This window comes from Mixophyes fleayi, chromosome 4 (assembly GCF_038048845.1).
Source record: "Mixophyes fleayi isolate aMixFle1 chromosome 4, aMixFle1.hap1, whole genome shotgun sequence".
NCBI lineage: Eukaryota > Metazoa > Chordata > Amphibia > Anura > Limnodynastidae > Mixophyes > Mixophyes fleayi.
In genome coordinates this window covers 64,307,264-64,332,438 of record NC_134405.1, presented here as the reverse complement: position 1 = coordinate 64,332,438, position 25,175 = coordinate 64,307,264, and the positions used below count along the sequence as shown (strand labels likewise).

The window sequence follows — 25,175 nt, the reverse complement described above, 5'->3', positions numbered from 1 at the left end:
GATCCTAGAGTGACTAATGACTGTCCAGTGTGTGCACAAGATAGAAGGGCTAATGACAACACTTTCAGCTCAAGAAAACAATGGGGCTTATAACATTCTGTGTGTTCACTGGATACCGATGGGGATGGAAGTGTGAATTTTTTATTTTAAGTAGTAAAGAGATTCTGAGTTTAATGCTCATCTGGAGCATGTTTTCTACATAATTATAAAGAGCTGAACAATCTAGAAGGGCAGATTGTTCTTTATCTGCTATCATCATTCCTCGTTTCTGTGTAAGTTATGCATGAGCAATAATGCAACAGTGAGTGCCAAGGAATACCATAGATTTCATTAATATCGTAGCAAGTAAACAGAAATAGCAAAGATCCTAGAGAGACAGCAATGAACAGGGATAGCAGATGTTTCTGTGACAGGGGACTGTGCTGAAGGAGCGCAGAGGGTGTGATAGCAGCTCGGTGTGTGCATGCCCAGGAACAGCAGAAGGTGCTGGGTTGCGGAGTGTGAGAAGGATTCGGAATAATTTGTTTTCTGTTGCTGGCAGATTCCAGATAAAAAAGAATTTGGTTTCCTAGCAACAGCAGCTGATTTCCCATAATGAGTCTGTCCGTCTGCTGAGATCTCTTCATTGCTCCCGCAGAAGCTGCGAGCTTTCCTCTAGTGACCACATCTCCTGGGGTCTGCACCCCTATTACCCCAGCACCCTTCCGAGCTGGCTCCAGGAACCCCTCCTTACAGGGAAGGAGGAGTGGGCACTAAGAGGAGGAGAGGGGGCAGAGGGAAAGTGTGAGGAGGGGAGAGATATTTTTAGGTAGAGAGGGGGGGCACAGTGACAGCAGAGGTTGTAGGGACGCAACAAGAAGCATGATGAGGGTGACATAGGAATGGGACAGATAATGTCAGCATAAGGGGGGAGAGAGGTCAGGGGAAAGGTAAAGAGTGGGGCGAGGAGAGAGATAAAGGGGGCGGGGGGGCAGCTGGAAGGGGAGAAGAGTGAGATAGAGAGTAGGAGTCACACAGCGAGTGTGCAGACATCTGACAGCTCTCCTCCCTCGTTCTCTCTCTGCTTCTCACCATTATCTCTACACCTGATACCTACATGCTGATACTCTCCTGTAAGTGACACGTAAGTGGCTCTCTCTTTGATCTGTGTTTTGTCACCTTCCCTGTCCTATCCAGCCGATCTGTTCACCTGCAAGGGGTAGGTACTCATCCTGGTAACAAACTGATTTTCAGGGAAACCAATACTGCATGTGGACCAAGTAGTCATAATCTGCATATCATTTCTTATCCACCTCATACCCACCAAAGACCTATACTGTATATGTCTTATCTCATGCACGCTCTCCCTGCCAGAGGGGTCTACAATGCTTCCTATACTCCACAGACAGATAAGATATGAATTCTGCATTGGGAACTAAACCATAGCTTCAGAAAAACTTGCAATTTATTCTAGATCATTGGTGTTGTGCATTTTTGTTTTTTTTAGCTGGGAATCTAAGTGCCAATATGCCAGAAGAAGGAGTAGACAATAGAATGTATTTAATATCTGCAGCTGGGGATTTCTAAATCAGATTATGGGACCCCACTTGAAGTCCCAACCCACAGATTGCACAACAGCATTCTTCATCACTGTATGTTATGATGTTTAAAGGCACACTAATCCCTTTAAAATAAACTTTCCCATATAATCTGTTGAGTGGTATTATAAGGAAACATATTTATATAAAACTTGAGCAGACAGCTTTGAGTACATTCTGTGACAATGCCTGCTGCATACACCAGGTACACAGCCAATTTGGAGCACATTATATGTGTGCCCTAAAAAAATCATTGCCCTGTCCCCCCACCTCAATCTTCCCCACTTACCTTCACAAGTGTAGGCAGACGTACTTTACTAACTTATTATACATTTGTTTATAAATGAGGAAGCAGAAGAGACCTCCTGGGACCACTAATGGCAGCCTGCTGTATGAAAACAAAACTCATTTTATAAAGCAGAACATAAACACATTTACTTTCCTGGTTACAAAAAAAGACAGAAGAGTGTTTAGGTTAGTGCCCCCTTAAATACACTTGCCCAAAGAAATAACACCTATATATCCTTCCACTGTATGTCTTAGATACAGAATACCCTGGCAGATAACTCCTGATTGTTCTTTTAGCTTGGAGGGGGCCATCTTCATCCAAGTGTGTTTTTTTAACAGGATCAAGTATTTTAACCTCTCCAACAAATGTTATCATGGCTGCAGGAAGGAGATTCCTTCATCATGACACAGACTGTCAATCTTTGGCATTGTGCATGAAGACTGATAATACAGAAACCTTGCTCACAACTAATGGTCACCAATTTAACACTGTCTTTGAAAGGCCATTAAAAGGGTCCTTCAGACAGTGGACATAAGGTACAGAGGGGTCTATGCATCAATAAGATGCGGTGCTCCTGAATATGCATCGCTGCAAAACGCAGGATACATATCTATGCACCGCTAAGATGCACCAGGCCGGGGCTACTCTGGGAGCCCTGGCGAAGTGACCTCTATGCTGGGATCTTTTTTCCTATTTACCGGCAGCGATAGGAGGAAGTGCTGGGCGCATGCACACAGCACTAACACTGTACCGGATTCTGAGAAGCCACAGAGGCTTTAGCAGAATCCCATAGTGAATGACATGTAACGCCATCCAGAGTTAGCGTTACATGTCTGCGCAATGCAAAGCTCATCAAAGCTTCGTGTGTTGCAGAAAATCGCAGTCCGATGCTGAACGGTATTTGCCTAAATGGAGGAGATTTCTGTTAAATCTTCTCCGAAAGACAGTTAATGCATGGCAAACATACTTATAAGATGCAGAAACAGCAGCTTCTGCATCTTTTAAGTGTCAAAAAAGCCTGATGCATAGACCCCATAATGTCTGACTGTATAAGTAGTTTAGGATGCAGGGACTGGCTGGGCTGGAGGGCAGGCGGGCATCTATCCCTCAGGCCGGTCCCATAGGGATCTACTTTGGGCTATGTCACTGGGCTACCTGCATGTATTTTTCCTTTTGCTGAGCCAAGACCCCCCCCCCCCCCCCCCCCCCCGCCCCCTCCCAATTTCCCCGGGCTAAAATTTGCCATCCAGCCCCATGTTAGGATGTGACTGCCACTGGTTTATGCTGGCAGTTATAGGTCATTCAACAACAGCAAGAGAGTCACATGCCACATAGGAGTGCAGTACTGCGTTAAAGTATCTGGTGGACATAAACATATTGAGGCTTATTTGGAAGTGGATTAATTTATGCTCTGAACCTACATAGGAAAACACAGTAGTGGTAGCTGCTCAATCAATTTATAGGTTCACAGCAGATGCATGAAACGGCGGGGTTATCCAAAAAGGAAAAAATACAGAGAAAAATCCCCCCGCACCACTGCTGTGAGCCAGTAAACAGCTGCCTTTCTACTTGTACATAAAAATGCAGAAGTCTCAGTTACACACATTTGCAAGTGCATGATAAGCCACCCGCCCCATCAAAGTGCTTCTGCTTATAGAGTGGTCCTAACTCTAAACAATGAGAGTCCCTGTATACTGGGTGATACAGCACTCCACATCTGCTATCAGAACATGCTGAAACAACAATACAGTAATGGTAGTTACTCAATCAATTTATAGGTTCAGAGCAGGTGCATGAAAAGGTGGGGTTATCCAAATGCATAGGAAAAGATGGTAGTAAAATAAAGTGTATATACCTGCAGTGTCGGAAGTGGGTTGGTATATGGTGGTACGCCATACCGCCACTTCTACTGCATTCATTGTAAAGTTATCAAATTCCGTTCAGTTACATTCCCATTACATTTTTCAAACCACCACTTCTAAATGTCCACTTTGACCACTGTTTACCTGCATATGTTCAGTCAAGATGTGGCCAGCTGAAATACAGTAGCGTTTGTACATATGTCAGTTATATAAGTGTGTACTTATGTCCAACAATAGTGTAGAGGTAGCATAGATATGTTGCTTGACTGTGTTAGTATTAAGTTGCATTACCCTATTTTTTTACAATCTAATAAAGAAATGAAGTATCATGAAGACAAGACAGTGTCTTATTAATAAATGGGAAAGTTGAATCTTCAATATAAAATATAATTAAATACAAAGAGATACAAATAACTTGTTTCCCCAAAAATCAAATTGGAATTTTCTTTCCTCATCATTCATATAGCGCCACTAATTCCGCAGCACTGTACAGAGAACTCATCCACATTAGTCCCTGCCCCAGTGGGGCTAACGGTCCAAATTCCCTAACACACACACACACACACAAACTAGGGTAAAAAATTTTGTTAGCAGCCAATTAACCCAACAGTATGTTTTTTGGAGTGTGGGAGGAAACCGGAGCACACAGATAAGGCCATGGACGGGAATCGAACTCATGTTCCCAGTGGTGTGAGGCAGAAGTGCTAACCACTAAGCCACTATGCTGCCCAGACACTAAGGTATCTTTAGTATGTGGCGGTTCCATAGAACCGCCAATTCCCGGCACTTTGAAGTCATTTTCTAAAAAGGCACTTTTATTAAAGACAAAGCCATGGTCATAAGAAGGCCATGGAATTGAACTCATGACCCCAGCGCTTTGAGGCAGAAGTGCTAACCACTAAGCCACTGTGCTGCCCAATAGTCCTGCAGTAGTTCAAATGGAAATGTCAATGGAGGCTTGAATACACAATAAGCCAATCCGAAGCAGTTATATAGTACTGCTGACAGTCATCATCATTGTGTATCTTTACATCAGCTCTTACGCCTATTAAAAAGCATATCTGATATCTGCAGACGCGTCCACATCTAATTGTGCCACTATTGTATTTGTACCATGCCTGCCCACCCCTATTCCGCCTTTCCGGATGCAAGGAAACGCCAGTCAACCATACGTAAAAGACTAAATAAGGATGCATACTTATGTATTTTTGGTGCGCATATGTTATGCAAAAAAAAGTGTAAATTTGAAAATGAGTCCCATTATATTAGTAGTAATAGAAAAACTTTGTCCCTATTATATTTTCATTTTGTTAGCCTATATTTCTGGGTTAGGAAATAGAATGTAGAGATCTTGGGGCCTATTTAGGAATTATCAGATTTTAGCCCCATTACGTATCTTCAAGTCCTGGACAGTTTAGTGATCTGTCCCGTTGGTCTTGTAATAAATCAGTCACATCACTACTACCAGAGTGATAGTAAAGCTGGAAGCTAGCTATCTGTTTTCATATTAGCATCACATTTCGAGAAGTAATACAGTTGTAATTTCAGCATGTTACTTCTGACTGAACTGTTTTCATTTTAAGGCGGGTGTACAGTACACAGTACAATCTATACCCGTCCTTTGTAAGGTCACCAAAATCCTGTTACCCTACATGTATCTTAGATACACTGGGGAGCACATCATATATGTATTTTTGTTAGCCTACCAGACATGAATATACTTCCTGATTGCTGAGGAGATAGGCACTGACTAGTGTATCATTGACATCAATTAACAAATACCATGAGGCAGTCTGTAGGTAGTGACAGATCTAGAGTTAGCTTGTGGATGGTGCAAATGGCAGAAACATAAGACAGCCACTACCCACAAACCACCACTGCTCTCTGCTATCCATTTCTAACCAGCTGGGTTCTGTGTTTGGGCTTTACCATCACAACTACATAGCTCAGTGTTTAATAGGGATTCACTGTTCATAGGACAAAAAAACAAACAAGAACAACGCATCTTTATGTTGGTTCATAATTTATTATATTTTTAATCTTTACTTAATCTTACTTTTTATGGTCTGTGTCTGTGCCCAAAACAGTTCCTCTTTACTGCTTAAATTGACATCTTGTGCCTGGTGGACAGGGAAGCATTTATGTTTTCCAATCGTACAAGATAGATTATGATGTACCAAAAATTAATATTGTTATATGTTTTATCAGACATATTTGGAATCCATTGTAACATTTGCCACAGATGGTTTAATGTATATTTTCATCACTGCTTCTTATGATGAGATTGGATATTCACAAAGCACATCCACAGCCTACATAGAGTGGAGGTAGCCATTCTGGGGTTTAAACCAATATTCAGCCCATCAATTATCTATATATATATATGTATATGTGTGTGTGTGTGTGTGTGTGTATGTATGTATATATATATATATATATATATATATATATATATATATATATATATATATACTTTAATATAAAAGCCTAGCGGCGTGTGTTAGTCTGTGTGTGTTTATAAAAAAAAAAAAGCTGCAGCGCCACCTGCTGGGCGGAGTTATACACTGACCTACTAAATTCTTATCATAATCTAATATTATAAAAGTAAAGCCCAGCGGCGTGTGTTAGTGTGTGTGTGGAAAAAACTATTTTTGACAAAAAAATTAGAATAGTGAAGTCAGTTAACTTCCATCATCCCCCCTTCCCCCCGTGGGAGGGGTAGTAAAGGCTAAATTTACGAGTTGAGGGCTCAAACTCATTTTCGTGAGGTAATTTTACCTCATGAACACACATTAAAAAGGGCGCTTGCATCGGGAAGTAACGCTCTTCCCCTGAGGAGGCCTGGGGTAGGCCCAAATGCATGAGTATCATGCACTGGGTTAACTTGTGTATATATATATATATATATATATTTATATACAAGTTAACCCGTGCATGATACTCATGCATTCTAGTCAAATCAAGCTACTTAAGGTGTTAAAAAGGTTCTTGTCATGCATTTGGGGCTAGGCCAGGCCTCCTCAGGGGAAGAGCATTACTTCCCGACGCAAGCGCCCTTTTTTAACGTGGTTTTGTCCACATGTCACCACCTCATAATTTTTCTCCATCACCTCATCCTTCATCTTTATCACCGCATCTATCCAGATGTCTATCCAGACACAGGGATCTCTCTCAGCGGTCCTGAGTATCACACTCCTCTCGCTCTGTCACCCCCGGCAACCACCAACCACTACCCACTGTCACCCCCGGCAACCACCAACCACTCCCAACTGTCACTTCTCCTTCAAGAAATATATATATATATTTTTAAAATCTTTATAAACACTTTTAACAATTAACAAATTAAATTAACAAATTAAAAACATCTTAGTATACCAAATTTCAGCCCTTTCTGAGTTTTTTTTCCACACACACTAAGAATTTAGTAGGTCAGTGTATAACTCTGCCCAGCAGGTGGCGCTGCAGCAAATTTCAGCCCTTTCTGAGTTTTTTCCCCCACACACACTAAGAATTTAGTAGGTCAGTGTATAACTTCGCTCAGCAGGTGGCGCTGCAGCTTGGTTTTTTTTTCCACACATAGACACACGCCACTAGGCTTTTATATAGTGGATATATATATATATATATATATATATATATATATATATATATATATATATATGTTCAAGGAGAGGAGTCACTCAGTACTTATATAAATGTACAGATTCGCTGTGCAGGGTCCATAACCAAATATGTAGATCCACAGTGGTCATTCTATAGAACAGACCAGCACCAGCGTTTAAGAAGAGTTGAATGAGAAAAGATTTATTAACAACACATAGAAAAGTTTTAGATGCTCAAGCCCAGCAATCGTTTCAGTCAGTGTCTCAGGCCGCTGAAGAAAGTCAGAAATACTCAATGAAATGGCTGTTGGCCTTGATCATGTAACGCTTGTCTATGTATTGGTAATAAATCTTTTCACATTCAAATCTTTTTAAAACTGTGGTGCTGGTCTGTTCTATAGAATGGACACTGTGGGTATCTATCTATCTAATCTATCTCATATCTATCTATCTATCTAATCTATTCTATCTAGCTAGCTATCTAACTAATCTATCTATCTATCTATCTATCTATCGCATTCAATGCCTCTTTTACTTGAATAATTGCTTCATCCAGCTTAGCATTCTACCTGATGTGAAATCATTCTATGCATTATCCTTTATTAATTTGAATTATTACTATGAATAAAAGATTTGTACATGTGTTGCTAATTATTCTCTTTTGCAAGAACAAAACCAAAAAAATGCAACAACAAAATATGGCCTTAAGATGTATGCTTAATATATCTCTCTAAGGTTTATTTGCGGTCATACAAATTTATAACCCCACATTGGAAATGCCGTTTGGCAATGTCAGCTTCCTACTCTTGTGCCCATGCATCCACCATGGCAGTGCCTGCAGGTTTACAACAAGCATGCAGCAGCCAATGGGAGGGGTTGGTGATTTGCAAACTACTTCCCTGCTTTACGGGAGGGTGCACATACTTTTTCTTCAAAGAAATGGACTTGAATTTTATGGCACCTCATTCCGGTACATGCATTTTGCACCTTTCAGTGGTACTTCTGCGGGAAAGAGCATTTTTAAATCAAGTAAATTTTTATTGATTTTAGTGCATACAAAAAGTAGGCATACAAAAACATATAAGACAAAAGAAAGAACAAAATGTAGCAAAACAAAACAAAAATTAGCCGCCATTGACAATTTGCAGTGAGATCATTGCCAATAACATAATATTTTCTCGCATATATAAGATGGACATATGGAAGTAGATTTAAAATACATGCAGCAAAATGTACAAGTACATATTCAAGTAAGTATACACCATACCAGAGATTATATAACCTCCAGAAGTAATAATAATAACACATAAGCCAAGTATAATTCCGCGAACTACAGTTAACTGTAATTAGCCCCCACCACACTCAGTCTATGGGCTAGATTTACTAAGCTGCGGGTTTGAAAAATTGGGGATGTTACCTATAGCAACCAATCAGATTCTAGCTTTTATTTAGTACCTTCTACAAAATGACAGCTAGAATCTGATTGGTTGCTATAGGCAACATCCCCACTTTTTCAAACCCGCAGCTTAGTAAATCTAGCTCTATGTCTCGATTCATACTAAAGAGACCAAATTTTGTGGTATTTGTGTACCGCCCATCTCTCAGTTTAAGTATATGTTTCGTGATTCATAGTATCATTTACCAAGACCTTCCAGGTACAAAAATCTGTTTTTACATTTGCAAGCCAGTTACGTGCTATGATAACTTTGGCTAGGGTTATGGCTATAAAAACAAATTTGTAGAGAGTTTCACTTAGGTTATCTTCAAGAGTAATACCAGATAGACATGCCTTGGGCGTCGGGGGGGATCCTCGGAACAACCTCACCAATACATTTCCATATTTTAACCCAGAAGACATATACCCCCTGACATTCCCATAACAGATGCCGGGAAAGAGCATTTTTAGGCTTCAAATGTGACCCATGAAATAAAGGTAGTCCCAATGTTTCCTCGCTCTCATGATTATCGTATTTTAGAAAAACTATTAAAAAACTGAAATGAATGAAAGGAGTTAATCTATGGTGGAAGTAGGTTAGAGATTAATGTGATGTTTTTACTGTTTTAACCATGTACAAAGCCTAAAAGCTTGGCGGAGATTGATTTTTTAGGGTCTACAGTTTTTTCTGAGATGCTTTAGTCCAACATTTTCCTCTGATTTAGAGTTTTGTTGTAAAAAATCTTATTTCCACTTTGCACCAGGACACTATCTGTGTGGGGTGTGAATCTTGTCCCGTGTTCCAGTGTGTTTCTTCCAACATTCCAGGAAAATACTGGTAAGTTATTGTTAGCGTGCGTGTGGTGGAGATTGTGAGCTCCACTAGGGGCAAGGACTAATGTGACTGATTAAACATTCCCTATAAAGCTCTGCATAAAATGTTAGGGCCATATAAATAATGGTTAATAAATAATAAAACCTCTTCCATTATGTCTTTTAATACCACAGTTATTCTGTCCCTTCCATTTCACCTATTTAAACATATCTCCCAACGTCTTTTCTTCTAGAAATCATCACTAGCGCAACATCAGGACATATAATGATCCAGTCCAGAGGGCGCTCTTAACTTTTCGGTAAGCTGGTCCATTTAATCAGTTTCAGAAGTTGATCATTAATGTATTAAAATGTAAGGTCTTCTCTAAATGTTATATTTATACACTTGTATAGCCTTCCCCCATCCCCAAATGCTAATGCATTATTACATACTCCCAAATAATGCAGACAGTGATCTGAAAACAAAGAGGATTACATTCTAAAACAGCCGTGTGCACAGATAGAACCAGTTGTATCGGTCATGTCTAGTGGTTGAAACTTGCCCACTTCTAGCACTATATATAACACCAAATAAGTCAAATTTTCTTGTAATAGTTTACACTTCATAATTACATTCTAGAACCACATCTGATGGAGGTTATTACTGATTGTTTGTGTCATTTATAATGACAAACTGGCAAAAATTATGTTTTTTCATTTTTTTAACAATGAAAATGGTTTAAGCTTCAGACACTCTTAAGTCTGAAGGTGTAATTAAACTGTGTTATAAAGGGTTTAAATACAGTCACCATTAAAGAGCCACAAACAGGTGTTCTCTTGTTCAGGGTAATATTTGACATTAATTGCATGAGTTGATATTTTAATGTTCGTATTATTGATGGGAACTTGGTGAGAAGCTAAAGTCATCACCAAAGTTATCTTCAGCACTTATTGCTGGTTTATTGCGCTAGGTGTTTAATATATTGTGCTAAGCCCTGCCAGTACCCATGTGACACTCTGTAGTAATCACCGGATGAGTTGTACCCATTTATGTTAGATAAATCTAATTGGAACCTAGTGGTAAATGCACAATTGAACTGATGGACTTTACATCTTGTCAGACTAATGACTTTATAGATTGACTAGTGAGTTGGTTTTTGCTTTGCAGGTTAGTCCCGAGGAACACCACATTGTAAGAAAATGGAAGACTACCTACGCCTTCTCTACTTAAATGTGTCTGGACATCTGGGCCCCAACTGGGAACGGGAGGACCCTTGTGCAGACTCTGTTGGCAATGTAACCTTCCTAGTGGTGGCATATAGCGCCCTCATCGCGGTGGGCCTCATTGGAAACTCTTGCCTGGTCTTTGTTATTGCTCGTCAGCGGGAAATGCGGAATGTCACAAACATTTTTATCGCCAATCTGTCCTGCTCTGATATACTTATGGCTTTGGTGTGCCTGCCCGTCACGGTAATCTACACTCTTATGAACCGTTGGATCCTGGGCGAAGCTCTCTGCAAAGTGACGCCATTTGTGCAGTGTATCTCCGTCACAGTGTCTGTACTGTCCCTGGTCCTCATTGCTTTGGAAAGGCATCAACTCATAATTCACCCAACTGGTTGGAAGCCCTTGCCCTGGCATGCTTACCTTGCGGTTGCCGTGACCTGGGCTGTGTCATGTTTCATTTCCTTGCCATTCCTTTCTGTTAGCATACTAACCAAGCTTCCATTTCAGAACCTTTCATTGCCATTTGATCCTTTCATTGACCATTTTGTTTGCACCGACAGTTGGCCTTCTGAGCACCACCGTCTGGCGTACACCACCTGTCTCCTACTCTTCCAGTACTGCATACCTCTGCTACTCATCCTTTTGTGCTACCTTCGTATCTTTCTGCGGCTGCGGAGGAGAAGGGATGTGGTGGAGAGGGCAGGAGGTGGGGATTCGGGAGGACGTAGGGGAGGTCACCGCAGGGTGAATGTCATGCTGCTTTCCATTGTGGTAGCCTTTGGTCTTTGCTGGCTTCCCCTCACTGTTTTTAATGCCCTCTTTGATTGGGACCACGAGCGCATCTCTGCCTGCTACCACAATCTTATATTCTCTCTCTGCCACCTAGCAGCCATGGCATCCACTTGTGTCAACCCTGTCATGTATGGTTTCCTCAACAGCAACTTCCAAAAAGAAGTTAAGAACTTGATACTCCGGTGCCGGTGCGCAGGGGGTCGGGACCGATACGAGAGTTTTCCACTCTCAACCGTCAGCACTGAGGTGTCCAAAGCTTCTCTGCAAAGTGTCACCAATGGAAACAATGTATAAGGTCAGGAATCAGATGTGGACAACTGGGTGGAGTTTGAACTGCAGTGGTAAAGTGTTACCCTCTTTCTGGAACATGCCTGATGGCCAAAATGCTGCTTCTTTCTGAAGTTCTCGGTGCAGAACTCCATATTACCCCATGCCCATGTTACAAGCCTCTAGGTTCTGATACTCGCTGCAAGTTTATTGTTTAAGTGACCTCAAAGACTTTAGAAAAACAAGATAATTTATTTCACTATAATATTGTTAGCCCAGCACCCAAAAGCATGCACATCTGTGTTTGTGAGTTATGATCCTCTACCTGCCTTTTTCAGACATTGCTATGAAGCTCCAGAGGTAAGAAAAAGCTACTGTACTAATATCATGTTGTACTTTGGTTTCTTCTTTTGCTACCACTTAATAGCTTCTCATCAATAAGAAACAAAGACAGCGATAGACAGGAAAGATATGATCACAGGATGCCCTCGATCTTCACCAGGGAGTCCCACACCAAGCTGCTCACTGCAAATTTTCTCCCAAATGTGGACAGTTCCTTCACAACTTAATCTACAACTGAACATCTCTCAGATTGTGCATGTTTTATAATGAAACCGAAGTATATTCCAAACACGTTTCCTATCACTAAGACAGTCAACTGATAATCCTTGTTTCCTTGCATATAACTGCAAATGGAAGAATATGTATCTTGGCCCATCACAGACTCGTGTATGCCCCTCATCATCAAGACATCTTGCAAAGAAGAAACAGTTTAAATAAGTTTTTCAGATGGCAACTGTTGACTTACAACTCCCAAACAATGTATATCAATGTTTACATGTACACAGAGATGTTTTATATAACTTTTATATATCCCCTGTCCTACTTTGTATGTATGAGGTGGTGTCTAGATGTCTGCCATTAGACCACATGACACTCATTAAAATCTTAGGGGCATATTCAATTAGCTTTTGGATTCGCGGGAACGCGCCGGAACAGCCGCGAAACGTAATACACGGTACCGCTATAACGTGGATTTATGCGGTACCGTAATACCCGCAAGAACGCGCACTTTTCGCGGTAACGCGCGTTACCGCAAATCCAAAAGCTAATTGAATATGCCCCTTAATGTCCATTTAAAACCTGCTATACATGTATGTATCTGTGAATGAAAGCCCGCTACCAGGCGTGATGTTGCTGTTTATATATGTTGTTACGTGTGTGTGTGAGGGAGGCTGGCACGGCCGTTTTTATCTAGGGTGTACTTTCCCTCTCGCCATACAAATCATTGGGTAACTGATTTGAAGTTTGGGGTGGCACTGTCTGTGTGCGTAATGTACATGCTGCGGTTATAAGGCAGTGTGTGTGCCTTGGGCAGGCTGGTACTACCCTTGCAGTACATGTGCTGGGTACACGTGTATGTTTTCACATGTTTTATGCACAAATATAATCACTTTACCATTTTTCAGTTTCACCAGAATCACAAATTTGAATCTGCTCAAAGAAATCTTTGCTGTTGTGGAACGACATGATTAATGTCCGATACATTCGCTCGCCATGAAGTGGGCATAGATGCCAGCAGCCCTTGACTTCCAGAAACAGTCCTAGTTTTCTTTGGAAATGTCCCTATATTTTTATATTGTCCAAACTACGCAGTAGAACTCCGCTTATTCTGAATATTACATGTATTCATCATTACCTATCCTCATTCTGTCTTTAAAAGTTAATATTTAATAAAGACAAATATTTTAAAAGAAAGGAAAAAAAATATACGTATATAACCAAGTTAAGTAAACATATATAGGGCCTGATTCATTAAGAAACGTGAATCCTGATACATGCCGTATTTTGCGTAAAAATTGCTCTGCACATGCTCAGAAACGTACTATACACCAGGGAACGCAAGTGCATGCAATGCTTCATGACACTTCCGCCTGCTTACGATTTAAAGGGCGCAACGGGGAGGGAAGGGGCGTATGCATGTAGGCAATGTACAGTACGGGTGTGCCAGGGTCTGGGGATTTCTCAGGTACATATTTATTAACCGTATCACTTGCACCAGCTACAGGGCAGGTGTAAGTGCCGACTGTCAGTGATGACTGACACGTATGTACGCCAGAACATGCCTGCAATTAAGAGCAACTGTAAAAATGCATTTTATGTACAGTAGGCATTAATAACATCCTGATTAATGTATTTCATATGGAAAAAAAAACAAACTTATTTTTTTCTATGTATTTTTATTAACGATTATATTATTAACCGGTATTAATGTCTTTATGTTATTTTTTTCCCATCTGTGCATTCTTTGTGTCTATCTGCATACTGCAACTGGCGTATAGGCAGAGCGTACTTAGACCCGTATTCAACTAGAAACATTTCTGCATATCCGCTTGTACTTGATTGCGTTCACTTTACGCTCGTTAATGAATCAGGCCCATAATGATAGGGATTAAAATGCACAAAATTCCATCGAGACACACTCAGGTGATTCTGGGAATGATCTTAATGTATTGTCAGGTGTATGAGCAGGGTGGGCTAGCAATGTAAAGGGGGCAGGAGGTGGATAGGATGTCACTGTACCTGCCAGGGATGTATTGAATGAATGCTACACCATGTGGAAAATATAGAGAAGGCTAAAAGAAATGCTGCCTTGTCAATATTTATACAGTATATGAAACTTTTCATGCAGGTATATGTATATTAATGGATATAGATATATATATATATATATATATATATATATACTATAAAGAAGAAAAACTGAGCATGGATATTTTATATGCTCTTTACTGACACTGATTTATGTTTGTAGAAATAAAGGTATACTTATAAAGCTGGATTATGTCATTCTCTCTGTCAGCCTGTTGTGGATTGTTTGCTATTCGCTTAGTGGATGGCAAAGTAGAGTAGAAACACATGGGGTTAGATTTACTAAGAATTGAGTTTGGTGGCGGTTTGCAGCTGCCACACATCGTCGGCGGTTTAGTGCTCCAAACCGCCACATTTACTACAGGGAGGTTTGGGGGTGCGATTTAAAATGAATGGCGATGGGTGGCGGATTAAAAAAGCTAAACCACTGGCGGTCTGGTTAAAACCGCCATCAAAACCACCATCCAAAAGACAATCTGGACAGGACAGTTTTAATACCTGCTTCTGAATGACTTGATAGCTCAAACTATTTTGCTATTCAGAGCATAAGAGAAAGCACCATTGACGTTTAAATTATTTGGCAATCATTATTTATTTATTAAGGGGCAAAATTAATTTAATATTAACTTATAGGGGGGAAACAAATGTCATTATATTAAGGGGACAGAATTATGTATTTATTATATTATTCGGGCACTATGTAATGCAAACTTGTGCAACATAAATAATTATATCCACCATTAACAATCAGTTAATATTATTACACATTCACATTTTCCCCATAATATAATACTGGACCCTATTATATAATATATAATAGTGTCCCCTTAAATAAATATCTAAAAGAAAATTCTCCCATAAGTTAATATTAAATTCATTTAGCCCCTTAATCAATAATGATTGCCCAAATAATTTAAATACCAATTGTGCTTTCTCTTATGTTGTGAATGGCAAAATAGCATAAACAGCAGCTGTTTGAGCAATCTCGCCACTCACAACCACCTCTTTCATTTTGGCAATTTGGATGGCTGTTTTGAAAACCCCAGCTCGGTAAATCTGTTGGTTTGTATGTTCATCATTGCTAAAATCTGGATGGCGGTTTGTAAAGTGGTGGTTTTGAAAAATGTAAATTCTGGCCGTTTTAACGGCGGTTTGGGCTTTAGTAACTCCGGTGCTTTCAAAACCGTCTGAAAAATAGCCAAAAAACGGCGGTTTGACCAAGTCGCCGTTTAGTAAATCTAGCCCATGGTGTGAGTGAAACATGTTCTACTGTGGTCCACTTCATCTCTAAACCATGATCACAGCATACCTGGGTCAAGCAGGGTACACACTACCCTTTTTTCTCCCGATTCTCGTGCCAATCACATGATTAATGACTGTTAGATCCAATAGTGCATTAGTGTGTATCCTCCCACATGATTTATCGTATTGTTTCATTAGATTTTATAACCAGATTAAAAATCTCTATAAACAATGGAACGATGTCGGGCAAATTCTGCAGTGTAGGCAGCTCTCCACAGAGTTTACAAAGTCACAATCTTTTCAGCAGATGGTTATGACAGATGACGAGCACAGATCTGAAGGTAAATCTTGTAAAATCCTGTGAGTGTGTGCACATGAATCGGCTGCTGATTAGTTCTTTCAGTCGTTGGTAAAGATATTGCATTGGAAGAAATTTTCTGTAGTGTGTACAAAGTTTTACTGTCATGTAAAGGACATCAGCTTTTATATTTACATTGGAAATCTATAACTTTATGATTTACCAGAGTACTTGGTCCTATTAGTGTAGAACATATTTCCTTAAAGTATTCTCCATGTCTAAAACTCAATCCTTTGATTCTTCTTGGGTGCCAAACGCAGTAAAACAGTTCTAGAACGGTTGTTCCATGATTTTAGTGTAATTGACCGGCAGAGGCCGAGGAGTTTGAATTCCAGGTAACTATTACAAAATAAACGGTAACACAATCAACCAAGAGGACTGGCAGCAGGGAGAAGTACCCAGGTCTAGCTTGTACAAAGTGTGGGGTCTTTTCCAAGGTTTCGAAATCATGACAATGATAGCAAGAATTGTTGCTGTATCAAAGGAAACCCCTACTAAGATGTTGTTAAAAAAAATGTCAGAAACAAAGGAAGTTCTGCCGCTAATTTCTTATTATATTGAGTTTTCAGTCCGTTAGAGCCTGGCGCAAAAAATGACAAGGTCTTTAATGGCTTCAAAAATGGCTTCCTTGGTAATAAAGGCATTTAATAACGTGACTTCTTTGTCAGAAATTGTAGAATTTGTGGATGAATAAGGGTCTATTTCTTGGTAGGGTCTGGTGGTCTGGACAAATGGTATAAGTTTTTGTAATAATCCCAAAACTCTTTTGTCATCTATCTTGGATAGTAAATTTTGGAAGCTTTCTCTGCAGATCTCATTTCTCTGATTAGGCTGTGTGCCTTCTTCTCTCCATTAGTAGCATTGCTGTAAGTGTTTTAGGTTATTAGTAACCCTATGGGAAAGTAAGATATTTAACTGGCTTTCGAGGGACACCCAACGGTGTCTGGTTATGCTGTTTTCATAATTTCTTGAGCTACAAGTTTCTGGCCTGTAGATGAGCTACTATTTAATCTTCCTGTAATAGTGGCATTATGTGCCTCCCATAGGACTCACTCCTAGCTTGTTTTATGTTTATATGTACCTTTCTGGTGGTGGGAAGGGGGCAGGTCTGTTGTGAAATATAAGTTGATGATCATTTTTAATTAATGGCATCTTTTTCCTTCAACCGGTGGATGGGGTCATGGAGGTTTGTATAAGTGAGAATGCAGCACAGCGAAAGCAGTGTAGGAGTGCAATATATAGCAATCCAGGGATGCCTATGTCAGTCTTGTGGGGCTGCTGGTGTATGATGGATAATGGTCATTTCTTAGTCATCTTTAGTTGTTGCACAGTGCTTACACATGTATCCCAGCATCCACCACAATAAACATCTTCTCCATGTCCTCTGTCAGTCCTAAATCTTTAAATCAAATATCATGAAATATCCACCCCCCTCAGATACTCACTTTTAGCACAAACATAGTAAATTATGTTGCATTAAGGGCAGCACGGTGGTGTAGTGGTTAGCACCTCTGTCTTACAGCACTTGGGTCATCAGTTCAATTCCCGACCATGGCCTTATCTGTGTGGAGTTTCTATGTTCTCCCCGTGTTTTCGTGGGTTTCCTCCCACACTCCAAAAACATACTGGTAGGTTAATTGGCTGCTAACATATTGACCCTAGTCTGTCTGTCTTTGTGTGTGTGTTAGGGAATTTAGATTGTAAGCTCCTTTGGGGCAGGGACTGATGTGAGTGAGTTCTCTGTACAGCGCTGCGGAATTAGTGGTGCTATATAAATTGATGATGATGATGATTCTCTCACTTGGATAAATTAACTATTCAAAATTTCACAAAGGAAGGACTCGGCACCCCCTAATGTGTAAAGACAATGACATAATTCCCCAAAAATAACATGTAATATTGTTTCATATTTTTTATAACATATAGGGACTTTAAGAGTGTGTTACATATATAAGCCTATATCCCTTTACTCTGAATAGCACACCTCTAACAGTTACTGTATAGAGGCTGATCCATGTCCCATGCATCCTGTAGTGCCCCATGTATCCCTCTGAATTTATTGGAACCTCCATCCGCTTTAGGAATCTAAGCATAAGAGCAGAGCACAGTCTCCCCCTCTCTCCCTGCCCTCATACATGTCCTCCTTCCCACACACCTCCAGCCTTCCTCTGGGTTTCATACCCCCCCCACACGCTCGAGCAGTAGTCACCACGGTAACTGTGTGATAATATACACTAGCAAGTTTGCAGCCTTGCAACTCAGCGGCCTCTGCAGTTTACATAATCTCTTTGTACGCTGTTAGGAAAACTGAAAGCGTCCTTGCAGGTGACATCTTTCTTTGGATGCAGAAGGCTGATCAGCACGCACAGCACTGTACCCACACACATCTTTTTCTGTACATACAATGCTTGGGGTTCTGCAGCGAGTGGATTTAATGTGAGCTGCTCTGCAATGCACCACATACAGAAGCACTCTGGAATGCAGTGATGTGCTATCCTTGGGGAGGTCACATGGACTTACAGGAAGGGATGATTATTTGAAATACACAGATATGTACAAGTATTATTAAAAAACTACTTCCTTGTGAAATCGTCCATACATCAGGTGTTGTACTCCTCCCATACAATGAAGAAGTGGCTATAGCACATTTAAACAACAGTTAAGCAATCACACTGTAAAACACTGCAATACAACATAAAGGGGAAAACAGATTATTACTATTACCCAGGGTATTCTGCTTGGGCGCAATCCGGTGGTACTAGGTTTTCAACACTATGGAGGGGAATTCAATGTTCCGTGATGTTCTGAGGGAACATCACGGCTGCGCATTTCTACAGGTTATACGGTAAAAATATCCAATCAGTTTTACTCGCATCTCTGGAGTGCGAGTAAAAATGAGGGAGATTTATGTAAAAAAAAATCTGCACAAGGTGTCTCACGGCCATTGCGGAGACACCTCACACAAGTTAGAATTGAAATTCCACCTCTGACTTCTAAGGTGTCATCCTATTGTCCCACAAAGGTCAGGGGGTAAATTTATCAAGCTGCGATTTTCTGAGGGGATTGAAAAGTAGAGATTTTTCCTATAGCAACCAATCATATTCTAGCTATCATTTTGTAGAATGTACTAAATAAATGATAGCTAGAATCTGATTGGTTGCTATAGGAAACATCTCCACTTCTCACACCCGCTGGAAACTCGCAGATAACTGATAAATTTACCCCCAGGTATAAAGTCACAGAATATCTGGTCTCCACAATCCCTGTACATTGTGGACTTCTAAGTGGACTTCAAAGTCCAGTTGGAGCCATACCCCAGGTAAAAGCTGTCAATTGGATAACCAGCAGAGATAGCTCCCTCCTGTCTCGAGAAGCCATGATTGTGGCAATCAGAGCCTGGATAAAGAGCCGGGCCCGGAGACCAGTAGGGAGACTCTGATGTAAGAGTGTGGAGTTTGAAGACAGGACTGGCTAGGAGTTACGGTTCCTGCTGGACTGCCAAGACAGTGGCTATAACAGTGATGGCTAACCTGTGACACTCCAGGGGGTAAATGTATCAAGGTGCGATTTTGCAAAATCAGCGATTTTCTCGGGAGAGTTGAAACTCGCAGATGTATTAAGCTGAGATTTCATGCAAAATCGACAGAGTTGTTCTATCAAAATCGCTAGCGCTGGGAATCCAGCCCAGCGCTGAATAGCCTGGGGTTGGTTAGTCATTATGGCAGGGGGACCCCTGCTGCGTGTCCCACTGCTATAGTGCCGCCAACCCCGGCTGGTTTGCCTAGTGTTGGTTAAGTGAAAATCGGGGGGACCCCACGCAAAATTTTTCCCCGATTTTCACGGAAACCAGCAGTAGTCTGGCAGCACTAGAGTTAAGCAGGAATAGAGGGGGGAACCCGCGCGCTTTTTTTTTTTACTTTAATCTATTCTTTACAGGTTTTATAGCTGCCGGAGCACCGGCATCTGTATGACAGGCAGTGGTAACAGTGATGTGTTTACAACTCGCTGCTACAACACAGGAGTGTTTGACAAACACGGGAGTGTTTTAACTTGCTGCAAATCGCCGGAGAAGACCAGCAATTTTGGACTTCAGGGTAAAAATCTCACCTTGATACATTTGCAGAGTTTTTAACTAAAATCGCGGGTTAACACCCGCGATTTGCCGCGATTTTAACACGCTGGCAAAATCGGACCTTGAAACATTTACCCCCAGGTGTTGTAAAACTACAAGTCCCAGCATGCTTTGCCAGCTATCAGCTAGTTATCTACTGGCAAAGCATGCTGGGACTTGTAGATTCAGAACACCTGGAGTGTCACAGGTTAGCCATCACTGAGCTATAATGAAGAACTAGAGATGTTCTTCTTTTATCCTCTGCAGATCTTGTGAAAGTGTGTGCTCACAGAAAGCGTGGTGAGACTGAAGCAGTACTGCTGCCTTGCCAGCAGCTAAATATAAAGTATTCTTTACTCTCCTATGTCTACTGGCTTGGAGTCCATTCTAACATGGTGCAAGTACCACTTAGAATATCTGTGTTAAAATACGTTGTAGTACATGAGTAGGTAAGTAGGTACTGCTTTTATTCGGTTTAAGTCAAAATGTAACTACTCAAGACACTCTTCGCTGGTCAGCATGGGATAAATAGCCAAGGTTCACCCTGGTATTGTCACAATAACTTGAGGAAAAATAACGTGAAATGGAATATTCCCCCTATGTGTACATGTAAATACTTAATTGCCAAAAAATAAAAATATATTTGCTCCACTGTGTTACTAAAATAAAGCCCTATCTGTCGTAAAAAAAAAACAGCATACAATTCACTTGTGTAGAGTAAGCAATAAAATAGGTATATAGCCAAAATGTGAATAATGGTCTGGTCATGAAGGGGGAGAAAGGGGGAGAAACCATGCAGTCATGAAGTGGTTAACATTTGGTAAAAGGTAAATGTGTTAATTTTGACTATTAACATAGGGAATGTTTATGTTCGGGATCAGTTCCCCTTTCAAAAATAATAATAATAATAATAATAATAATAATAATAATAATAAAAGATGGGTTTATTTTGTACCCATGTACTTATGTTAATTTTTTTCAGACTCAGAGCCTTATGTAGAACTGGATGCAATTTAAAGATGCAGATGTAATTTTGTCTGAAAAAGACACGTTTTGCGCAGTATACCAAACCGGACGCATCTGAAGATGTGTCCTGATCTACATTGAACGCCTATGTGCCAAGTTCATGTCGTCATCATCATCAATATCTATTTTGTACCAGCCCTGTAGCAGGCACAAGTTATATCCCTATTAAGAAGCACATATGGGTCAGATGTATTTACATGACATCACCCTTACCTTACTTTACCTTCGCTTGCACGCCCCTTTCCTCCCACTGTGCTCCTAAGTGTAAGGAGTTGTAAGTGTAAGATGCGCCTGAACCTACATAGGGACTTGTGCTTGCGTATTTTATTGCACACATGTACAGTATCAAAATTTGTATTTTGGACAAAATAATAGTTTATAACAAATGCTTGCGTACACAGGCTGATCCGGCCTTTCAGTTGCAGCACAAAGTTACAGGATCGCTTTGTAATTTGTCCGCACACATGCTGTAGAACGCCAAATTCGGCAAAGTCCATCCTGAGCCACCGGATGCTTTCTGTATCACATGGCGTCCTCTAAGCGGACGACCTCATACACAGGCTGAAAGCAGTCATCATCTGAATACGTTTCTGAACATATTAATAATCTAACTCTGCTCGGGTCAATATTTAGCCAGTTAGATGATATCACCACCAGTGAGTAGCCCTATTCTACAATCCAATTTCATCTAAATGATCCAGCAGAACTGGAAACTAGATATATCAATGGCCCCCATAATCATGTGTGTGAGGTCATCCCTGATTCAGAAATAACAATGTGAGCCATTTGTTAGCTTTGTCAGCTTTCCATTGTAAGCCATTTCTTTGACCTGGCCGTCCACAGGGCGAGCAGTGGGAGAGAGTGAGGTTACCGTCATTGCACAAATGCATTTTATTGTCACTTGGGGTAAAACTGCACTCACCAGTCGCATGGGAGAGGTTGTGAGTTATAATCAGATTGAAATATTTGCTAATGCATAATAAAACATTGCTCTGCCCCATGTTCCCACTTATTTCTCAATTTAATTAACCATGGTTGAATTAAATATTTAATGTTAAAGATGTTTTCAGAATCAGTTACTCAAAGCAGTGGGTTTCCTCCCGCTGCTCCGGTTTCCTCCCACACTCCAAAACCATACTGGAAGGTTAATTGGCTGCTATCAAAATTGACCCTAGTCTCTCTCTCGCTCTCTGTGTGTGTGTGTCTATGTTTGGGAATTTAGACTGTAAGCTCTAATGGGTCAGGGACTGATGTGAATGAGTTATCTGTACAGCGCTGCGGAATTGGTGGCGCTATATAAATAAATGATGATGATGATGAAAGCAGAAGTCCAGCCCTCATCCTCCACCTTACCCTGCAACAGTCCCTAGGTCTAATGCATTTCCTGAGCCCACTCAGATGGACTGGATTGGTGGGAACAATACAAACACACGCTGAAGCTAGCAAAACGGTGAAAGCAGCAGCACATGACCAATCAGGTGCTGTCTTCACTGCATGCTTCTTTTTAAGCTGATCTGAAACCCAACCATGCAGAGCCTGCAGGACTCAGAAAATGTGGGGACTCTAAGACATCCATTTTCTTTATGAGTTCCATATCCAGGGAGGTAGGCAGGATTTCTAATGGGTCCAGGACCAAATTATCCCTTCTTAACTATAATTAGTGTGCTGACATTGTATACACTCTTGCTGCATTGTTACCAGTAAATGCCAATAGCCAAAATTAGTTTAATTAAGTCAGTGACTGGTAATCTGATATACTCCCCAGGGCTGAATGGGCAGCCCACTAACCTTCAAACGGGCCGTTACTCTCAGTAATAAATTATAATACCGTATATACTCGTGTATAAGCTGAGTTTTTCAGCACATTTTTGTATGCTGAAAAAGGCCCCTCGGCTTATACACGGGTGAACTTACCTGGTGTCCGGTCCCTGAGCTGTTAACTCTCTCTCTCAGCTCCGCAGTGGAACGCATGAGCGTTCCACTGACAGGAAGTTTTGCATTTGTAACAGAAATGCCGAACTTCCTGTATGTGGAACGCACATGCGTTCCACTGCGGGGCTGAGAGAAAGAGAGATGTCAGGACTAACGCGGGAATACAGCTGCTGCTGAACTGATTGAAGAATCAGAGCATAAAGTAAAGGACTTTGAGGACCAGTAAGCTTCATCCTTCTTCTTGAATCTCTGGGGATGTTGTTGTGGATCTGTGGGGTGACACCTCTGTCACAAAGGATTACGCCTTAAAAAGGGATACCCCAGGGTTGGCTACCAGCGCATCTGAATGGTACTGTTCTATGTGTTCCTCGTTATGGTGACAGTGGTCTATGTTGTTGTTCCTGTTTCACAGTACACATTTGAAAAAAATAGTAAAAGGTTTCATACATTGGCTAAGAGAGAGAGAGAAGCCTTTTACTTATATATGCACAACAAAAAAAAAAGGTAAAAAAAAAACCAAAACCTTGATAATGGCGCAAAACATAGAGAGAGTACCAATAGGGCTATACAAATGGAAAATAAGTACCATGGTAAAACAGCTATATAGAGAGAGCTAAAAGGAGCTAGCTTCATTTTTATTTTTTTAAAATTTACAAACCCAATGATCTGCAGATGCATCAATTTACATTACACAAGAGCACCCTAGGGTATTGCTTAAATTATCTTTGATTTATTTGTTACTTTGTACCCAATGATTTTATAATCATTTATGAATGTTCCTTGTCATGTACTGTTATTTGTGTTCTAAAAATAAATTCATAGATTTAACCTATCATTTTTATTTAGGTTTTTGTGGTTAAATTTGCGCTGTTTTTTCTTTACCTAGTTGGAGTTGCCAGGTGATTTCCAAATCATCTTGTCTTTTTGTTTTGTGTTTCCATGTGCATAGAATCACTATAGAAATGTTTGAGTTCTGAAATCATTTGTTAAGACTGTGATTATCCTGATTGTTTAAAACTCTGACTGAAATTACAATAATTAAACAGAAGTGAGCTTTTCAAAAAAAATAAATAAATTACCAGTAGCTGCTGCATTTGCCACCCTAGGCTTATACTCGAGTCAATAAGTTTTCCCAGTTTTTGGTGGTAAAATTAGGTGCCTCGGCTTATATTCGGGTCGACTTATACTCGAGTATATACGGTACATTTAATCAAAGAATGAGACACTAATCTGAGTGCCCAGATTTTCCATCAGCCTTTGAAAGTTAGATGAAAGGCTGGTGCAGGCACAATGCAATTTTGCAGAGAGGTTTCCATCTGTCTACCTGTTGTCCTTGTCTGTTCATATGCATATGTGGAACCAAAAATAGACACAATTTGCAGCCCTGGTGGATAAGAGGATCCACCTAAAAATTCCTGGCTTTAATGAAGCAAGCAGGAATCACATTGCTCTAAGCTGCGGAGGAAGGAAGGAGACCATGTGGTACAGACTGAGCATCCCTCCTGCTCTGACCTCAGAGGTGCTGCTGACACTACGTGACCTCCGTCTGCATTGTGCGGTGGGAGGTCATGTGATGCCAGCCCAGGCCAATAATAAGATCAAGTTCAGTCTTATATTCTGTTTTATCACCTACAGAGCTACACCGCTACTCAATCTTTCAATAAGAGCTGGGACATTGGGATAAGCTTGGCGGGACATAAAGCTGAGAATAGGGCCAATGACAGATAAAGCAGGAAGAAACTGGGGGCCACATGTTGCCCATCACTAACTTAAGTTCAGTAACAACAGCACAGGTTGCTTGTGATCATGCAACTGGTGATGGGACAGATTGATCTTCAGTGAGTGGTGGCAACTGCAATAACTGAAGCCTATGCTATTGGCTAATGAATTGGGCATAATGTAAACGGTTTACTGCAATCTCCCTGACCAGTCTCTTAACACATGTAACACGTTGATATATTTCCCCCAAAACAGTCATTGCTTCGGTAGT

General features: G+C 40.7%; 1 protein-coding gene across 4 annotated transcripts; it reads left to right on the top strand.

The window, feature by feature from the left end:
- Window positions 1–970: 970 nt before the first annotated feature.
- LOC142151558 (neuropeptide Y receptor type 4-like) lies at window positions 971–14,700 on the top strand. Of its 4 annotated transcripts, none has more exons than XM_075207317.1 (4): window positions 971–1,112; window positions 9,530–9,603; window positions 9,833–9,898; window positions 10,747–14,700. In XM_075207317.1, the coding sequence occupies exon 4, from the start codon at window positions 10,779–10,781 to the stop codon at window positions 11,889–11,891; it is 1,113 nt and encodes a 370-aa protein (XP_075063418.1). In that variant the 5' UTR covers window positions 971–1,112; window positions 9,530–9,603; window positions 9,833–9,898; window positions 10,747–10,778; the 3' UTR covers window positions 11,892–14,700. The 4 variants fall into 4 exon arrangements, with proteins under 4 accessions (XP_075063418.1, XP_075063417.1, XP_075063420.1 ...); XM_075207316.1 differs by having other exon boundaries at window positions 971–1,123; XM_075207319.1 differs by lacking the exon at window positions 9,530–9,603.
- Window positions 14,701–25,175: the final 10,475 nt, after the last annotated feature.